Raw genomic sequence first — 19,288 nt, forward strand, 5'->3', positions numbered from 1 at the left:
AAGTGAGGCTATATAGAATAAATTAGTATCAATTAGTCTACCAATCACTAATATAGCCTAGAGACTGATTCGATCAACAGCGTTTATTTTGTTTGCATTGTTGTTCTTATTGCATTGCTGAGAGACCAGAATTGATATAGCCTATTAAAAGGACACTGAACAAAAATCACAACAAAAGTAGGCTACCAATAGAAAATATTATTGGAATAAGAGGATAAATAGCTAGCTAGATGCTACAACACGACCTTATTAACTCACTATTGAGTAGGCGACAACCTGAACCCACGCATTAGTTTTTCTTTATGGCGAGCTGCAAAAAATAGGCTAGCCTATTGTCTTTATTCACAGTGGAAATACACTTGAATTGACTATAATTGGATTGTAGGCTTAAACTAGGCTATTCATTCAGCATTGCGGCTCGATCGCTGCTTGAGTTATCACAAAATATTGAAACAATGTTGCACATGATTAGAGGCCTATTAGCTCACAATCAAATGATGCTCACCGTTACACCACTGAAACGGGTGCATCAATGCACCGGAGGGAGTCCTTGACGGGGATCCGATTCGTGTTTATCAACAAGCCGCCGCCGCGCCAGTGCAGATGGATGGCCAATAAGCTACACAGCAGACCCAATGTTGAGAGACAATATAGTGCAACAGCCTATTAAAATGCCGTAAAAGCGAAAAAAGAGAGAAATAAACCTAATATCGAAAGTTGAAAGGAAAACGCGAAGGCGAGAAGAAAAAGGTACGTGTTCTCGTCATCCCTGAGCAGCGCAGGCTGTATCAAAATGAGAAAAGGTGATGCGAATTCCTCCCCCACCCCCCTGCAGGCGCACTGTATTGACTCTGACCCAGCATCATGTGTGGAGAGAGAGAAGGGTCCAGCTCCGGTCGGAGCCAGTACAGAGCACGCCCCCTAAATGCAGAGGCAAGAAATTGAGAATTAAAATAATAAACATAACCACGGTTTAAATTGAAATGTGACGATCGTAACGTTAATTTGTTTTAACTTAATCGTAACATAAAAAAAATACTTAATTAGCCTACTCACCACCCCCTACAGAGCACGCCCACTATCGTCTGGTTTCCTATATCAGCTGTGGATAATGAAAAAGTAGAACACTGGCTCGATCGTTCCTGCTCCCGCCCCCGCAGACCCTGTTGACATGCGGAGAGACCAATCCTCAGGCCGCCTGTGTTGACTTGTGTTGTGACGGCTGGCTGGAGAGACTGCATGCATTTTCTGCAGTGTAGTGACCATCTCTTATTTATATCTGCACTAATTATTCAGGTAAAATAAAAAAAATAAATAAAAAAATATTCAAGTGACAAAATGACAACCCCCCCCCCCTCAATCAAGTGATATAGCCTACTACTGTAACGACACTAAAATATACGTGCAGTGGTGCACACATCATGGATGTAAACTTTAAACACACATTCGCTCTATAACAGTCATGAACAGCATGTCAGGCCTCATGTTCTACCACCAGAGGTCACTGCAACCAAGTCAGAGTCAGAACGTGTGTGTGTGTGTGTGTGTGTGTGTGTGTGTGTGTGTGTGTGTGTGTGTGTGTGTGTGTGTGTGTGTGTGTGTGTGTGTGTGTGTGTGCGTGCGTGCGTGCGTGCGTGTCCTCTCTCTAAAAGTAATGTTTTAAGCAGAGGTGGAAAGTACTCGAATACAAGTAGGCTACTCAAGTAGAAGTTTACATTTTGGTTTTATTACAATATTAAAACAGCATTTAGGTGCACATATCCAACTCAATACAAACAAGGCCAGGTCGAAACCTGGCATAGCCCCGGTGCATGGTATCGTCACGCATTTTTTCCAAAGGTGGGTTGTATCATTTTAGATAGTTATTGTCATGCTAATGCCTGTGCAAGTGGTCATTTTTCTGATCAGTTTGTTTTTAAGTACTTATTTGACATATAAAAAGGGATGATTGACAGCTGTGGCAGCCAGTCTCAAGCCGTCATCTACAGGCTACAGGCTCTTCACCTTATAGATCTGTTTTAGATCTGTTTGGGACTAAAGCACCTGGGGGTTTTCATCTTTTAAAGTAAAGATGTTTAAAAAACTATTGCTTGTTACATTTTCAGTGCTGTACCTTTTCTCTGTAAGAATTGTATTGAGCTTGAAATTAACGATATGATACATTATATTATATGAGCTATGAACGTGAACACAACACCATTTATATTATTGCATGTTTTTGTAGATTGTGTACATTGTGTAGATTACAATTATTATGCTTATTATTATTATTACTATGCTAAGGAAGGTAGGTGAAATCGCTGTCCGTTCTGAAGAGCTATTCAGTTGGTTCATGAAATCGCTGGGCTGCGTGCCCTCCAGTGTTGCTCAGAAAATAATGTGTTTTATTAGTTACTCCAGCTACGTTATCGTTTATTTTAATACACAATGGTTTTAATGGAAGCAGACTAGCATTAACCGCTTGTCTGTTTTGCCGGTTTTTGTCGGCTTCATATTACTCTAACCTAACAACCGATAACGATAGCTGGAATAACACAATAATAGACACATATTTTCAGAACTTACCAGGTTTTCCAACTACCTGCATATGCCAGGAAATGTGTAAGGTAGGTGAAATCGCTGTCCGTTCTGAAGAGCTATTCAGTTGGTTCATGAAATCGCTGGGCTGCGTGCCCTCCAGTGTTGCTCAGAAAATAATGTGTTTTATTAGTTACTCCAGCTACGTTATCGTTTATTTTAATACACAATGGTTTTAATGGAAGCAGACTAGCATTAACCGCTTGTCTGTTTTGCCGGTTTTTGTCGGCTTCATATTACTCTAACCTAACAACCGATAACGATAGCTGGAATAACACAATAATAGACACATATTTTCAGAACTTACCAGGTTTTCCAACTACCTGCATATGCCAGGAAATGTGTTTTATAATGTTAACTCCCGGGTCTAACCATAACATGGGGCCTACACAAGTGTACACAACAACCAGCCAATAGCTAATCGCTAACGCGTTAGCGTTAGCTTACAGACACTGGAGGTTTTATTTTTGGTATTAAAGCAATAAACGTTTTTATATAGATATCTCAGGGAAGTGCTTTGACTGTGGGGATGTTCGTTCAATCTTCACAAGCTCCTCTCTTAGCTGTTGTAAGGATATACAGAGAAGAGACCAGGCAGGCTGGCTAACATTGTGTAAAACAGAAGGAACACACTGCTTTATCTGTCTACCAGACTGTATATCGATGGACCGCGTTAGCTAGCTAATTAGCCATGTTAGCTGCCTCAGTAGGTAACGTTAGCCTATAGAGAGTATTTATCTGACGTTTATGTTAGCTACTCCTCAAACCTGCGGGTGGAAATGGTTTATGCGATGCGATGTATGTTGAAGCAAGACAACGTTTTAATGTACCTTGAATTTGACAAATTACGACGGGTCGTGCTCACGCAGATCTAAGCCCTGGCCATCCTAGGCTCAACGCGAGACTCATCAGTCATTCGGATGAGTCTTGCGTTGAGGCTATGGCCATCTGTATTTTTACAAACGCCGAAATATTCCCATACAGCCGACGTTTTTAGATGGGGGAAAGTTCAGGGGGGTCCTTGCGTTCTCCTGCTTTATCACACACATGATTGTAAACACACAGGCATACAGCTCCTCACAGCTCCTCTCTACTGTGCGTCTGGCATGCAGCAAGGGGGAGGGGCCGCGTAAGCTGCATTCTGCAAAGCGACCTGGGCACGTTGTTTTGGGGAAACAGCTGATACCGTGAGGAAGGTATGACGGCAAATCTTAGTGGGGCAGCGGCGCCCTCTAGTGGCCGGCCGCCATTTAGTCGGCTGAAAAGGTGCATAATTAGTCTTGGCGACATGCGGGAACATAAGGCCCCTGGTGCATTACCAAGCACCGGGGCCAAAAATGCACTTTTGGCTGTTCTTTGCATGCTTATAAAACATCTATAAAATGATTCATCTTCATCTTTTCTTTATTCACCTACCCTCGCCTATATCTGGAAATTAATAGTTCTCAACCTTTAGGGTGCTGTGGCACATTTGAGTGATAGGCTATATAGAGACAAACTACATCCCAGGCACACCAAATTATCAATGGCTAACAGAGAGGACTAGTCTATTATGATCATGGATCCCAGCAAAGACAAGCGAGCCTAGGAATATATATACACTTCATCTCCAAAGACAAAATCTATTCCTTTAATAATGGTAATAATCAGTTTAAAAACAGTAGGCTACACATGATTGAAAAGTATTTGACATTCAAATCTTAAAACCCCCAAATCCTTCATGGAAGAGTGCTAGAGTGCACAAACAGATTTTCAGTTGATATATAATGTCATAAAAATGCACACTGTGTCAACACACATGGTTGAAACCAACCTTTGTTTTGAGGGCTATTATTGAAGCCAGCACACTTGCTGCTCTGGGCTCAAGAGTGTGGCTGGCTGCACATGTACAAGGAGGAGAAACTATCAGAAGGTCTCAGAAGAAATAGATCTGTTCATATCCTGTGAAGTTTCCAGTGAAGACGGGCGTGTAGTTGTAAATCAGTGACGAGGCCTCTTCCCCCGGCTCGGCAAAACCATGTAAACTTCTCCTGCCTACACAGAGAAAAGAGAGATGGATGGAAGAGAACAGAATAGAATCAGGTCAGATAACATGAAACTTTAATGATCCCCATGGGTGAAGAATAGAATAGAATAGAATAGAATATAATATACTATAATAGAATAGAATAGAATAGAATAGAATAGAATAGAATAGAATAAAGAGCTATGGTATTGTTGTGGAAAACATCAACATCACAGTATATAATTATTATATTACTTTACTTGAATATTTTCACAATAGTATATTTAAATAATAGGTTTGCCGGTATTAGTGCATTTGATGATCTAATTTTATGACTTTGAATTTTGCTCAACAGTATCCCTATCACAGCAAAACGTTTGAGTCATATCAGCTATATGGGTGAACAAACAACCCGTCTCATCATCTCCAAATAAGAGTCACTGAGATTTGCTGTGTGTGTGTGTGTGTGTGTGTGTGTGTGTGTGTGTGTGTGTGTGTGTGTGTGTGTGTGTGTGTGTGTGTGCGTGCGTGCGTGCGTGCGTGCGTGCGTGCGTGCGTGCGTGCGTGCGTGCGTGCGTGTGTTTACGCGGGTGTGTGCCAGTTTACCTTCATTAACAAAAAATCCAGCCAGGAGCGAGGACACCAGGACAGCATGTGGGGAGTGAGGAAAGTGATACTTGCTATTCCATTGGAAACGATTGACCTCTGGGTGCCACTGTACTCCATAGAAGGGATACCTCTTACCTGGCATGAAGGAACATACAGTACAAACATGTTATTATGGCCCTTTTATAGAGCATATGTATCCTCTTTGTTGTGACAAGTTAATTAAGAAAAAAGGGGCTTGTAACCTTCCATAGTTGAGATGAAATGGGCTCTGTTCTCAGCTACGTTTGTAGACAGGACGGTGAAGAAATGTTCCAGCTTCTCATTTTCATGGAAGGCCTGTAACACAAAAACAATATTTCTTTCATCCGATGTGGTTTACAGGGAGAAGACCCCAAAGGGTGTTTATATGCAAACATATGGCAAGGCGCCTTTCTGTGTGGAGTTTGCATGTTCTCCCTGTGTTCCCCTGGGGTTTCCTCCATATAACATCAATATGGACCTCCACTAAAAACATGCAAGAAGATTGTCGTCTGATCAGTGGCGGTTGGAAGGAGTCGGTCCCCGGATGCTACGCTACAGCTGCCGAGCGCTCCTGGCCAAGCCCGTGGAGGAGGACGAGCCAGGATGGAGAAAATGCAGAGGACAAATTTCACTGTGCCTCTAAGCATGCGTGTGTATAATGCGTATGTGCATGCATTGGTGCATTGTGACAAATAAAGATGGGTTTGTCCATCCTATACCTTTATGTGTCAGTAATACTATTTGAAAAACTGTGAAACACCTCAAGATGTTCCCTACAGAGATGCATTCCTGTATGTTTATACAGTATTATATGGCAAATAATTAGACATTAGATACTTGTTTCTGGTTTTAATTTTGAGCACAATGGCAAGATGGAACTGCAATAGGGGAACTGAAACATACATTGCTAGTTTGTCAGCAGGTTTGTTTGTCACCTTTACTGTAATTCCATAGTTGTGGAAGTTGCCAGTCAGAGCTTCATGGGTCAAGGCCCTCATGACCTCCATGGGGAAACCCTCAAACATCCTGCTGGACTGGGCCTCTGTGAGGGGAGAGGGGAGGGAACAGGACAATGAAGCTATCATGCAAACCACAGAGGGGCATAGATTTATTATACAAATCCAGGAAATATCTGTTTATAATAGTGTATAATAGAGTACACTAGTATTCCAGTGAAAAATACTGTCAGTGTTCAGTTGCCGGTGTTCCTCTCTGATTTGGAACTTGTATCTACTGGTTTGGCACATGCAGTTTTCCAAAAATGTTTCCCAGACAGAATATCAAATGTCTCTTGTCCATATGCGCTCCTTGTATCAGACATTTTGATTGTGGATATTTCTTATCATTATCTTGTTAATTTGTGTTAGCTACATATCCAGCATTGTTGGCTGATATGTCATATTTTGATTTACTCTTCCCCCACATGTTCTCCAATTCTCCAATTTCCTTTCCCATACATACAAACTATCCATTTGGAATAAATTCACTCCTTTCAAAATATAAAACTGCAATTCAAGCTGGTCTTGCTATAGCTGCCTGTATACAATAATAGCAACTTGTTCTGAAATACACATTCCTTACCAAATAAGTGGTATCAAACACAACACAGCAAACAATAGTGTTTGAAACAAACATAAACACTTCAAGAATAATGCGGTAAGCTATTATGACTGTGGTCACCTGCGGTCAGGTTTAGGGGCATGGCGATGTTCTCAGCTTTGGTACTGGTCAACAGGTTTTCACCGGCCACCAGCACAGTCAGGAGTTGCATGCCCATACAGGTGCCCCAGATGGGGAAGAAGTCCCCAGCATCATTGGCCTGAAACACACACATACAGCAGCACAAGGCTTCAGTCCATGCCTCTGACAATGTTGGGTTCAGATTAGAGGTCTTCACAGGTCCAAAATGACCGACCCGGACCCTAATGGACCCGGGAAATCGAGGCCCTGATTGGACCCATCTTTTATTAGAAAGCTGAGACCCGGACCCATACAGGCCCGATCAATGTCGGACCCTCGCGTGGGTTCGGGCATACCCCGAGACCTCTAGTAGGTTCAAGTGCTAATTTTTCTGATAAGTTTGTTTTTAATGAGTTATTTCAAGATTCAAGATTCAAGATTCAAGATTCAAGATTCAAGATTCAAGATTTTTATTGTCACTCCATGGTACAAGTATCACGTGTGAAATTCTTGTGCTGTGGACTCCGTTTACAACATAGTGCAAATAGTACAAATATAACAAATATAACAGGGCATATGGGTGCAAAAACACAAGAGACACAACAAGCATAAGGCAGTATAGTGATAAGACAAGTCAGAGACAGTGGCATATTCACTGCACATAGGTGCACGTGTCGGGTGCATACTTTAGACGTGCTTAAACATTTTAAATTCTGCGTATTTGACATACAGGTGCAAATAACATATTCCTTATTAAACATACAATTAAACTCGGCATTTTAAATTCGGCGTATTTGACATACAGGTGCAAATAGCATATTCCTTATTAAACATACAATTAAACGTTAGACATACGTAATGGTAGCAGCTACAGTACGGTACAGTGCGGCTACTACACTATTTGTGTATGTTAAGGAGTCTCGTGGCCTGCGGGAAGAAACTGTTCCTCAAGCGATTTGTGCGTGCTTTCGGTACCCTGTATCTTCTCCCTGAGGGTAGCAGGGAGAACAGGCTGTTGTGGGGATGGTTTGTGTCTTTGATGATCTTCAGGGACCTCCTGAGGCACCGCTGTTTATACATTACACATACACATACATACATATATGTTTATACATTACACATACACATACATACATATATGTATACAAAATACATATATTTGACGATATAAAAAGGGGTGATTGACAGCTGTGACAGCCACTCACTGGGTCCACTCGGGTACTATTGGACCCGGCATTTCACTCTAGGTCGGTGGAAAAGGGGTATCAGAGACCCAAGACTAGTGGCAAACGGACCACGCACAGAAACTGAGTCGCTTCTTTTGAATAGACCCGAGACCTGGCCGGGTCCGGGTTGGGTCCTCGGGTAGGCTATTTGGGGGTTCGGGCATACCTGTCAGACTAGTCCTCTGAAACAATATTTAAGCCAAGTAAAATCAAAACGCAAACACCCATTCAGGGCATTTCAAAAGCTCCAGGAAGACAGGAAGTAATCAGGGGGGAAAGCATACAAACGAAGGATCTTACAGGTGGAGAGACAGACAGAGAGTGGGGCAGGCAAGCAGATCGAGTTTGACTGCGACAGATAGCCTGTCTGACAGGTCTTCAGGGAGAAACAAATAGAGAAAATACAGAATAATATGCTGTACTAACCGCCAGAGCCAGCCTGTAAAAGATCCCTGCCACCCTGGCAAAGTCTGACTTCTCCAAATCTACTGCTCCCCCGATGAGGAGCAGGCTAGACGGAGATCACACAGTTAGAAAAACACAGTGACAGCATTCATGCATTCAAGGATCTTCTTCCCAGCTTCCCGCTAAAAGCAATCTGCTACATTTAAGCTAGCAAATTCATTTAAATATTGACTATAATTTTCCTCTGTTTGTATGTGAATGGCTGAGTTGGCTTATTTTGCGTGGGATTTCTAATAAATTTAGAGTCACACCACTCACCCATTTATGGAATGGAAGATTTTTTCATATTCAGCAGTGGTTTGGGTCAATCTGTGGGGAAAGAATAATAAAGCTTGCTTACCATACAGTGAACATACTTTTCATCACAGGGACAAGCAGCAAGCCAACACTCGCTACAGGAAATACTTGTTGTTCCACATAAGCAGCTTGTGTAGGCTACACTACACAGTAACAAAGGAGGATAGACTATGCAGCCATTACAAGGTGAACAATCACCAATACAATTATAATAATTATAATAATAATAATATACAAACAATTATAATTTCAGAAATGCATAATATTTCCTTGAAATAGCATTCTAACCTAACGTCAATTTGATCGATTTATGCCAGACTAAAAAAGGTGGGTAAACTCTATTATGCAGATTATTTTTTTAAGTGTAAAAATACTTTACTTGGGTTTATGTCTATTATATCCAAGAGTGACACACAAACTAACAGGCTCCAGTCAAATCTCTGGTATGGTCAAGCTTTGCTATAACACCCACCAACCTACCGGATTGGCACCACTCTGCTCCCACTGGACTCCATGTATTTCACATAGGAGGCAGGTATGTAGGTCGTCCCAAATGGTTTCATGACATCATCTACAACAATCTGAGTCAGAATACCTGCAGTAAAGCAAGTCAAGGTAAAGTCAGTAGCCTATGGTATGTGTTCTCATTTTGCTGTCTCCAGTGGCTCTTCAATGAAAAGGCTTCACTTACCGATGATCGGTCTGTAGTTGACAGCCTCCTTGCGTTTCGTTGGCAATGCATTGCTGCAACTGCAACAACAACAACTAATAACAAAAACTATACACATGCATGCAAACCCCGAGTTGAACATTTTGTCGCCAATGAAGCCCGAGAACCGAATCAGGTGCTTTAAATACCGCGAAGCAAATAAACGGAAGAAGCCAGAAGGAGATCTGCACGGGGAAGTCAGGAATGCCCAGATTTACATGTGATTACTTCTGTACAGTACAGGCTCGCCAGACTAGCTGACTGCTGCGATAAAAACGGATTCCACTTATGCACGCAATGTACAATTGTACTTTTTGGTTAAAAAAAAATCCCTACAGGAAATGAATCGGCTGAGTGCCAGGCTGCATAACGTTAGCCTACTACTGGAATATTTACGCACCTTATGTTATTTACAGTGGCGTGTACCGCGTCTGACTGGAAGAAGCTGAAGAAAAAGTCTAGAAACGCAAGGACGGGTTAAGAATGCTGAGGCCCCGGCCTGGGCACAAACACTTCGAGGCACTTTGAGCCTGGGGGGGCCCCATGATGCAGGCTCAATTATGTCTCATAAATTGTTGCAGCAATTTTGGGGTTGATACCATGTGCTAGTGTTACACACAGACTTGCTGCAAGATTTAACTCGAGAAATCCCTCCAAAATTCCACATTAACTAAAGACACCAGACCTTGAGAAACATGTAGAAAATATATGCTGTGATTTGGTATCAATAACTTTTGACATTTGGAGATTTCCAACTGTTTAGGGCCCCCCAGTATGCATAAATATTCAAATAGAATAGGCGAAAATAACACATTTATACTGCATGCATTTTTTGTGTGATCAAAAACTGCATGGGATTAGCATAATGTAAACTGACTCCGCCAAAGTGGGCATGTCTGTAACAGGGGTACCAATAACCTAACCTTGCATCACAGGGAAAGAGCCTGGTATTCGTTACTACAGGCAGGAAGACCGAAGAAGACCCGCCCCGTCTTCCGGGTGGCCTGTGCTGCAGTGTTTTCATTCCCCCACAGAAATGCAACAGTAGGCAGTCGCTACGAGTTAGAGAAGTATACCTGTAGGCTATTAATAGGGAAATGAGGTGAACATCTCTGTCTCCTTCAAATAACGAAGCATCACACTCACCCCATAACTTTCTTCACCTAGCATTGCACTTGGTCATCAGTTACTAGATTTTCTGAGCACTGCACTTCCCATTCAGCCACAGCAGGGTCAGATTGTCTTATCTAAATAGCCCACAAGTTGCCTACCTATTATACGGCAAATAAGAAACAGATATCACTCTGAATTATAGTCTGAAAGCAAACGAACCAACTAAATTAAATAACATTCCCAAAGTTAGGCAAAATTTTGGCGAGGGAAAAAAAATAATTCAAATGGATCCTCTTTTTCAGAGCCTAATTAATGTTGGCAGGTGTATGTCCATTTTGCATCAGTAGCCTTATGTTGTTATTTAGCCTTTCTGATGCTATTGCATCGTTAAATCAGCAAATCGTATTGGGGCGGGGGGTGGGGTTGGTATCTGCAGTCGAAGTGGTCCCTGGGAAATTTGGTTTGGTACATACATATAGGTACTTGGTCTGAAAAGTTTGCAACGGTTTTGACTTTCGGCGCAAATCCGTGTTCTGAGCGCGACGGTTTTGAGTTTAGGAACGCTGATGACTGAGTGACACTGATTACTTACAACATCACCGATGATGACATCACAATTGCCCTGTACTTGAGTGATTTGTGACAGACACAGATGACATCATAGACATTGTGACATAATCAGTGATGTCATAAATCACACCCGAACAGAGACTATTAATTAAACGTCGGTAGGCTGCTCCAATTATAAGACCAGCTCAAAAATGGCACATTGCGGAGGCGGCTCAGCGCGCATGTCTCTCCTCATCTGGGTGTCTATCTTCACCTGCTCTGCCTCAGTCATGTACTTGGTCTACAGGAACTTCCCAGAGCTTAACGATGACGAAATGGAGAAAATCAAGATCCCCAAAGACATCGATGATGCCAAAGCTTTGGGCACTGTGTTGTCCAAATACAAGGACACCTACTACACTCAAGTGCTGATGGCCTACTTCACAACATATGTTTTCCTTCAGACATTTGCATTCCCTGGATCTATCTTTCTCAGCATTCTTTCTGGATATCTCTACCCTTTCCCTCTGGCACTTTTCTTAGTCTGCTTGTGCTCTGCTCTGGGTGCCTCCTTCTGCTATATGCTGTCTTACCTGGTGGGGAGGCCTGTGGTCTACAGATACCTCACAGAGAGTGCACAGAAATGGTCGCAGCAGGTTGAAAAACACAGAGATAATTTAATCAATTACATCATCTTCCTGAGGATAACTCCTTTTCTTCCCAACTGGTTCATCAACATCACCTCACCTGTCATCAATGTGCCTTTGGGGGTCTTCTTCCTTGGTACCTTTTTTGGAGTGGCCCCGCCCTCCTTTGTGGCCATCAATGCTGGTACAACACTATACAAACTGACCACAGCTGGCGAGGCGGTGTCCTGGATCTCCCTGGCCATGCTCGCGGGACTCGCTGTGATCGCCATCCTGCCTGTCTGCTTCCAGAAAAAGCTGCAGCAGAAGCTAGAGGTTCCCACAGGTTCTTGAAATCCTTGAAATGTTTTGTATTTGAGAGGGGGGAAATCAAGGCCTTGCTTGACCTTGAAAGTTTTTGAAAATAGACGTAAATAGGCAGGGGTCATTGAAAGTGCGTGAAGTGAATGTATATATTTTCTGTAAGAATAGAAACAACTCTTATAATTGAAGTTCTTTTGATATATATATTTTTTCTGTGGCCAGCAGCTGAAAAAAATGCTGGCATCAATATCTCTCTGCTTAGGCTTGTGAGCTAAAACACTGTCCTTACTATCCTTTACACACCGAGGCGCTATCTTTTCCATACATCACCTGACCACTGGGTGGGAGTGTGTCCACATGAATGAACATTCATGAGTTTCAGAGTCCACCAAGCAACTGATCATGCTGGAGCTCAAGAGTGCATGGAGGTGGCCATGGAGGGAAGCACACCAAGTACCAGGATCTTGTGGAAGACTGCAGGAGGCAAGGCTGGCGAAGTCGCTGTGAACCTGAGGTGGGCTGCTGAGGATTTGCAGGGCGTTCACTCTGTAAAATACTCACACTAGTGGGCATCACCGGGGAAGCAAAACAGAAGGCAACTAGATCCGCTACTGAAGCTGCAGAGAAAGCCACTAGGTGGCTTTGGATCAAGAGGGCAGATCCATGGGCGAGTGCTGCTGGGACGCAAGCTGTGGTCGGATCAACCCTGGCTGGGTCGCCTGGACGAGGCTGGGTCACCTGGGCGAGGGAGTCTGATGTTGAAAGACCCGGAACACCCAATGACCCCAGATTACATCACTGACGATGTGTCCCAGTGCATCCGCAGGATGTATCTTTCATCAGAGACATAGTTGCCACAACTAAATATTTTTTTAATCTTAATTTGTGAACATTTTTCTTTTTGTCATACCTTAAGAGCCATACTAACATAAGAAAATCCACACAGGATTACAGTAATGTATTTGCAGGGAACATACATGACTTTACTGTAACTGGAATAGATGCATTTTATTTATTCGCCCTCTCTGTCTCAATAAGTGGGGGAGAGAGTGTGTGTGTGTGTATGTGAGCTCCACAGCTGGCACTGTAACAGTGGCAAAATAAATTGCAATAAAACAATAAGACTCAAATATCTCACAAACGTGGCACTTAGAAAGCAGTGCACGGATCCGCAATAAACAATGTTTTGATGTACAGCATATTATGTCTATAGCATAAACACCTGAGTAACAGTGGAAAGTGTGCTCGCTCTCAGTCAGAATATTAGTTCTGCATTCAGTAACATGTGCCATGGATAAATATTCCTCATTCTTGTCCAAAATGCATGAGTCAAATAGCTCTGGCATAAATGTGGGAAAACCTGGTCTGTATCTGCCAGGGTCAAGTTCAGAGTAGGAGGTAGAAGAGGAGGTAGAAGCCATATGTGTTCTCTTCCTTGCAGCATTAGTCCAAATGATGACATCTGTCTTGGCAGTGATGTCCATCTTCAAATGAAAACAAATCCAATTCCATCCATTTCAGTCTTTCTCTGCATACAAAACACAGCAAAATCAAATTAAGGCTGCTTAATTTAAAATAGCATAAGATAAGTCATAATCAGCTTTCAGAATCTAAAAATAAATAAATCCTAGATTTAGCCTGTTCTGGATCAAATTAATTTGATAAAAAAAATGCTAAAGACACTAGATAGATATATTAAAGATAGACTATCATCTATCATTCTTTATAACAAAAGCCCCCGTCACCCCAGTTCCAAGGGCAATTCTAGATTTTTTAGGGGCATTTTGCGCAGAGCCCCCGCTAATTTCCTGAAAAGTCTGGTGGTACATTTGGATGATGAAGTTTCAGATTAGCATACCCAAACAAATACCCCTCACACGGGGAAATGTGTCTTCCTCATAATCCTAAACAATTAACCCGAACAGCAGCAACTTACCCCTGAGCTTTTCTATTTCCTGCCTGACATCCTCATACACAGCGGCCAGCAGCTCCTCCTTTGACTCCAACCCATCCAGTAACACTAAAAGAGAGAGAGGTCAATATGAGACACACAGAGGCCATTTACACCTGGCATTAACATGCGTTTTCTGTCATCAGATTGCAATCAGATAGTGCTTGACCACATTAGCTTGATTTCATTTAGATCTGGTGTTAACATGTGTTTTTTGGTGATAAGATTGCAATCTGGTCACCAAAAATGGGTGTCCTCTCAATCCGCATACAGTTGCTGTATGCACATTGAGAGGACACATTGCATTTACACTTGTGTTCAATGTGTACACAATGCATCCCTGACCACCTCCGGAGGTGGTTTGGCTGATCAGATTGCAATCCATCTTCAATGTGTCTTGGGGGCGTTTACACCTGTACTTTCAAGTGGTCAAGCACAATCTGATTGCAATCTGATGAGAGAAAATGGATGTTGGTGTAAATGGCCTCATAGATCATCATCATTGTATAAATGACATCTGCCGTCTCTACAGTAGAGGCTCCAAAAGTGGCTCACCGATCCCTGACACCATGCTCTCCATCTGCTGGCGGTTTTTCAGGTACATTGGCCACACGTGTCCGCCAAAGTAGCCGGGGAGGTCTGGGGGCGTGTACACCCTCAAACTGTCACTCAAAGAAGGGGGCAAGGCAGGGCAGGGCAAACACGTAAAGAAGCAGACATTCTTTTCCTGGTCATTTTCGTTAACTGTAGTTCATGCATGAGAATTTCCTCTGAAATCTATTAATAGCATTAATGGACAATACATAAATTCTAGCATTTATGTGACGGTGTAAATACTTAAATCGATTGGTATTTTGTGTCTTGTATTAATCTGAAAGCATCACTGGATCCCCACCATCTTCTCTCCTTGCAGACATCATAAGGGATTTCCATGAAGTATCTTTTGTCCATTAGCTCATTCAAAGGCCTGTCAATCAAAATGTAAAAGACCAAAAATAAGCCAGAGAATCACACTTATTAGGATTTAGAATATTATACTAAACTCTGAGGAAGAAAGGAACTTTTATATAATCAAATAAATCCAGAGAAATGTAGAGGAACCAGTTTGTGGAAGTGCTATCATTATAACAAGGACTTAATTAGCTATTATCGTTAAAAATGTAAGATTATTGGGTGTAATTTTGTGTCACTAATTTTCAAGCGCTGATATCTCATTTTGGAATGAAACAAGTTCTGAACATCATATTTATAACTGGAACAAGCGCTGTGAGTTGTTGTTCACCTGTGGTTGAAAATCAGGAAGCCCTCCACTATCAGCACAAAGACCTGGTCGTCTGGAGCTGCTGTGCGCTGTACTGTCAGACCGCGCTCTGCCAGGAACGACTCAGGGTTCCTGCGCCACAAGTCCACCTCACTCATCATCTCCTCCATGTGGAGAGCATCCAGCACTGAACAGGGTCACAATATAGAATCACCCATCAAATATATTGACATTTGCATTTGTCAAGGTGAGACAGTAAAGTCTGAATCAGAGGTAAAAGCCAATCAAAAGCATTGTACCAAAGATTATAAGGTCTGCACCGTTATGGGAAAAATCCACTCTTGGATTTTTTTGTGTGATCACATTTTTACTCTTGGATAATTTTATACTGTAACACTAATCAATTTGTAATGCTCAATGCATTCCAGGAGTTATTTTCTGATGATGTGTTGTAATTTATCTTTGTTGTGCCCACTTTCCCTCAACCTGCCTGGTCTCTTCAGTAAGTGATTTCCTACATTTCCCAGAATGCATTTTGACATCCCTCAGAGAAGGGTCATGAATTTGTTGCGTTCAATCAATGGTGGGTTTATAATAAAGCTAGCTAGCCAACTAGTTTGTGAATATTTGGCCATATCTATTATTTTGACCCCGCCCCTTAGTCAAAACGCAAATTATCTTGTGGATGCATTGCATTCTGGTCTATGGAGGCTACTATCAGCAGAGAAATTGGTATCTCTTCCTCGTCTATAATGGATTTCTCCCTGTATGCTTGTTGAACATCAATGCCCTTTGGGCCTGTCACCCAAAGCTGATGTTTACCATTGATGTTTTAGATGGTGCTGGTTTGCACTGTGGGAATCCTGACTAAATCATTGCAACATTCTGACTAAATAACAAGTGAGTAAATAAAGTGTCCTTACTGTCATATTGCTTGAAGCCATTGCTGTCCACAGGTACCAATGAATCATCCTAAAGAAAAGACAAGCCACACTGATCGTGGCTTCAAATTCTCATGGAGTCAAGGTCTAAAAGATTTTAAAAGATTGAGCGAGATGGCTGTAAAACTCCATTTCCTGAAGCTTTACATTGTTGTCTTCAATCTGCATGTGTGTGTATGTGTATGTAGGCATAGTGTGTGTGTTTGAAGCAGGCCTCCTACCAGCCTACCTTAAAGAATGCATCCTGTGCGATGATGCAGCTGTTGGGTATCTGCTGGTGTAGACTGCCGGAAAGGGTTGACTTTCCTCCATTAGTCATCCTGAGAAGAAGAAAGAGGAAAAATATGACAGATGAACACTAGCCTACAATTCACGATTTATACCAGAAATGTATAGAAAACTGTGGCAGCATAAAAAGGTGTGTAAACCTTATTCTATTTTTCTTTAGTATGTGCTTCCAACTTATGCCTGCGCTACTTTACTGTCATTAAAAAAATAATTATTTTAATACCTTTCCTTCGGAAGAATAGAAACCGCACACTCTGGCTCCGATGCAATGAGTTTAATAAAAAGACTACGTCAAGTCATTGACTTGACAAAGGCCACCAGGCCGAAACGTTGTGTTTTTATTAAATTCATTGCATCGGAGCCAGAGTGTGCGGTTTCTATTCTTCCTATGGATTCTTGTCCGTCACCGGCACCTCGCTGAGATTTCACGGTGTGCATTGTCTCCCTTTTTGACAATACCTTTCCTTCGTCACATCTTGACGCAGTTTCCCACCAAGAGGCTTTTCAGGTCATCAGTGTAAACAGGAATTTGTTCTTAACTGACTTGCTGTGTTTACCTTTACTACATCCCTGTTTAAGTGGATATCTGAGCTGAGCCTTGGAGAGCAGGGTGGTCAAGCTTGAATACCATGCATGCTTTTGGAGAGTAAACACAGCAAGACAAAGGTGCAACCCTCCTGACTTACCCGCCTATTCCCACAACCAGGCTCTTCATGTCAGCTGTGACGTCTAGTCAGTGGACGGATTCCTGATAGAAGAGATAAAGTGGGGCAATAGCACATTAATAAGCAGGGCATAGCTACAGTGAGTGCACAGTGGCACTCAGAAGTGAGTGGCTGGGTTGGGGCATGGGGTCACTCAGAGGTTACAGAACAAACTTGGTCAATGCTGTTGTAAAAGTCAAGGCATGAAATGCCGTGGTTTTAGGGAGCATGGTTGGGAGGGTTACTTTAAAAATGTAATCCAATTATTGCTAATGACAGGTTCAACAATGTAATCTGTAATGTAATCCAAATATCACAATATAAAAGTAATGTAACTGATTACTTTCCATGACTTTTGAACAGATTTCCTGCATTTGACTACTGAGTAGGGCAGCTCCTCAGGAGGACATAAAAAAACAGCTCTGTAATCCTTATTTCAGACCTTTATGTGTTGGTCACAGCAGGCGTTCAGCCAATCTATCTAATGTTGCCTGTTTCTCATTAATAAATAATACGATAATAATATTTCCATCTTTGGATCAGTGCACTGATATTATCTGCTAAGTATTTTTTTCTCCAAGTTTTTTTAATAGGTTTTATTTATTTGCGCCACACCACATTATATCACACATAAAGTAGACAATGAGAAGGGTCAATATTTACAGTGCGCAGCCTCTTGATTAAATACACAATATACAAAAGAATATACAATAAATGTATTTAAAATTGCAATCATGCTAGTAATCCCAAAATTTTACTAAATGTAACTTTAATCTTTATACACCTTTTTTGTAGGCTAAGTTACAGTGCCTTTTTTGTATCCGGATTACATGTAAGTAATCAGTTACTTCCCAAGCCTAGGGAGTCCCGTTGCTTTGCCTGAGCCAATATCCAATGGGAAGCCTCGCATGAGCAACAACATCCTTCTGCATAGTCAAAACTGAGTTGCAGATATCTTAGGATGTGTGACGACAAGTGTCGTTTTCAGTGACATTGCTGTCTGCTGATATTCTCTCTACTGTCATTTTGACGAATCAGAATGACGTTATAGCCTATAGATATCTTAGACAATTAAGACTAGTCACAATGTAGCCTAATTACGACTAGTCAAAAGGGATAGTCAAGCTATTAAATGTTAAAACGGCTTGCCATACCCGCCTGCAACATGCAACCAACAGTTCCTCCAGCTCCTCCTCCCAACACTCCTCTTCCGCAATTGAATACTCGTGATTTGCTATCTCAGGTACTATGTCACTCACGCCCCTCACGCCCCCTTGGGGCGAAAGAATGAACTGATGAACATTGATCACTAAAAACATCAAGCTTGACCTTGTTTTGTATTTTTGCTATAATATGTCTGCTTGGAGATTAAATCTGCTTTGCAAATTGCATCCATCAATATTGAGTCTACCCCCTTACAGAGATAAGAAATAAATGGAAATGGCCTTTGCTGATATCTTGGAATGCCAGTCTTTATGTAGAACGAGAACATTCATATTCTAAAGTTACATTTAGGAATGAAATCATTTGAGTCAAAAAGAGAGTAGGCTATTCACATTATATTCATGAATTAACATTCCAATTTCAAATTATGCAGTCACCATTTTTGATCTCACAGGATACTAGTTATTATTGTGCAACTGCAAACATTTCAATAGAGTTCAAACAAACAAAATGTCAGGTGAGCACACAATCGCACACAAATATGCACCACACTGGTACTGAAATGCACATGACATGATTATATTATTTCAGAAGATTCCAGTTTAAAACACAACCAAAGGGGCAATACAGCTAAATATGCTTTCTTAAATGGTTGATTTGACCCGAAATTATAGCCTACTATAGATTCTTATCACTCCTTTTGTTCTGTGCTGGAATTGCTCATGTAGGATCTTGAGTACGGCCTCCACCTAGTGGAGTAGGAAAGTTCATAAAGTCA

The 19,288-nt window shown here is 41.8% G+C and overlaps 3 protein-coding genes and 1 pseudogene across 4 annotated transcripts in view; 1 reads left to right on the top strand and 3 right to left on the bottom strand.

Annotated features, from left to right (window-relative positions):
- rnf122 (ring finger protein 122) overlaps nt 1-735 on the bottom strand; it is an 11,604-nt gene extending 10,869 nt beyond the window's left edge. The window contains exon 1 of the mRNA XM_083644979.1: nt 506-735. Coding sequence (XP_083501105.1) covers nt 506-530 — 25 coding nt within the window. The 5' untranslated portion in view covers nt 531-735. The remainder of the gene's footprint in view (nt 1-505) is intronic.
- A 3,276-nt stretch (nt 736-4,011) lies between these two features.
- LOC310784019 (gamma-glutamyl hydrolase) lies at nt 4,012-9,800 on the bottom strand. Its single transcript, XM_083644976.1, has 9 exons — nt 9,572-9,800; nt 9,361-9,475; nt 8,842-8,892; nt 8,545-8,629; nt 6,893-7,031; nt 6,148-6,254; nt 5,434-5,527; nt 5,189-5,326; nt 4,012-4,611 (listed from the first exon to the last, which is right to left on the bottom strand). The coding sequence occupies exons 1-9, from the start codon at nt 9,690-9,692 to the stop codon at nt 4,493-4,495; spliced, it is 969 nt and encodes a 322-aa protein (XP_083501102.1). The 5' UTR covers nt 9,693-9,800; the 3' UTR covers nt 4,012-4,492.
- A 1,693-nt stretch (nt 9,801-11,493) lies between these two features.
- LOC310784277 (transmembrane protein 41B pseudogene) lies at nt 11,494-13,052 on the top strand (annotated as a pseudogene). The gene is made up of 3 exons: nt 11,494-12,223; nt 12,584-12,684; nt 12,768-13,052. The product of its transcript is annotated as a transmembrane protein 41B pseudogene (transcript).
- A 147-nt stretch (nt 13,053-13,199) lies between these two features.
- On the bottom strand, nt 13,200-18,552 carry nmrk1 (nicotinamide riboside kinase 1). Its single transcript, XM_083644978.1, has 9 exons — nt 18,501-18,552; nt 17,329-17,390; nt 16,584-16,674; nt 16,337-16,385; nt 15,435-15,600; nt 15,048-15,119; nt 14,708-14,814; nt 14,138-14,221; nt 13,200-13,729 (listed from the first exon to the last, which is right to left on the bottom strand). The coding sequence occupies exons 2-9, from the start codon at nt 17,355-17,357 to the stop codon at nt 13,719-13,721; spliced, it is 609 nt and encodes a 202-aa protein (XP_083501104.1). The 5' UTR covers nt 17,358-17,390; nt 18,501-18,552; the 3' UTR covers nt 13,200-13,718.
- Nucleotides 18,553-19,288: the final 736 nt, after the last annotated feature.

The sequence above is a fragment of the Poromitra crassiceps genome (genome assembly GCF_964638095.1).
Source record: "Poromitra crassiceps genome assembly, chromosome: 10".
NCBI lineage: Eukaryota > Metazoa > Chordata > Actinopteri > Beryciformes > Melamphaidae > Poromitra > Poromitra crassiceps.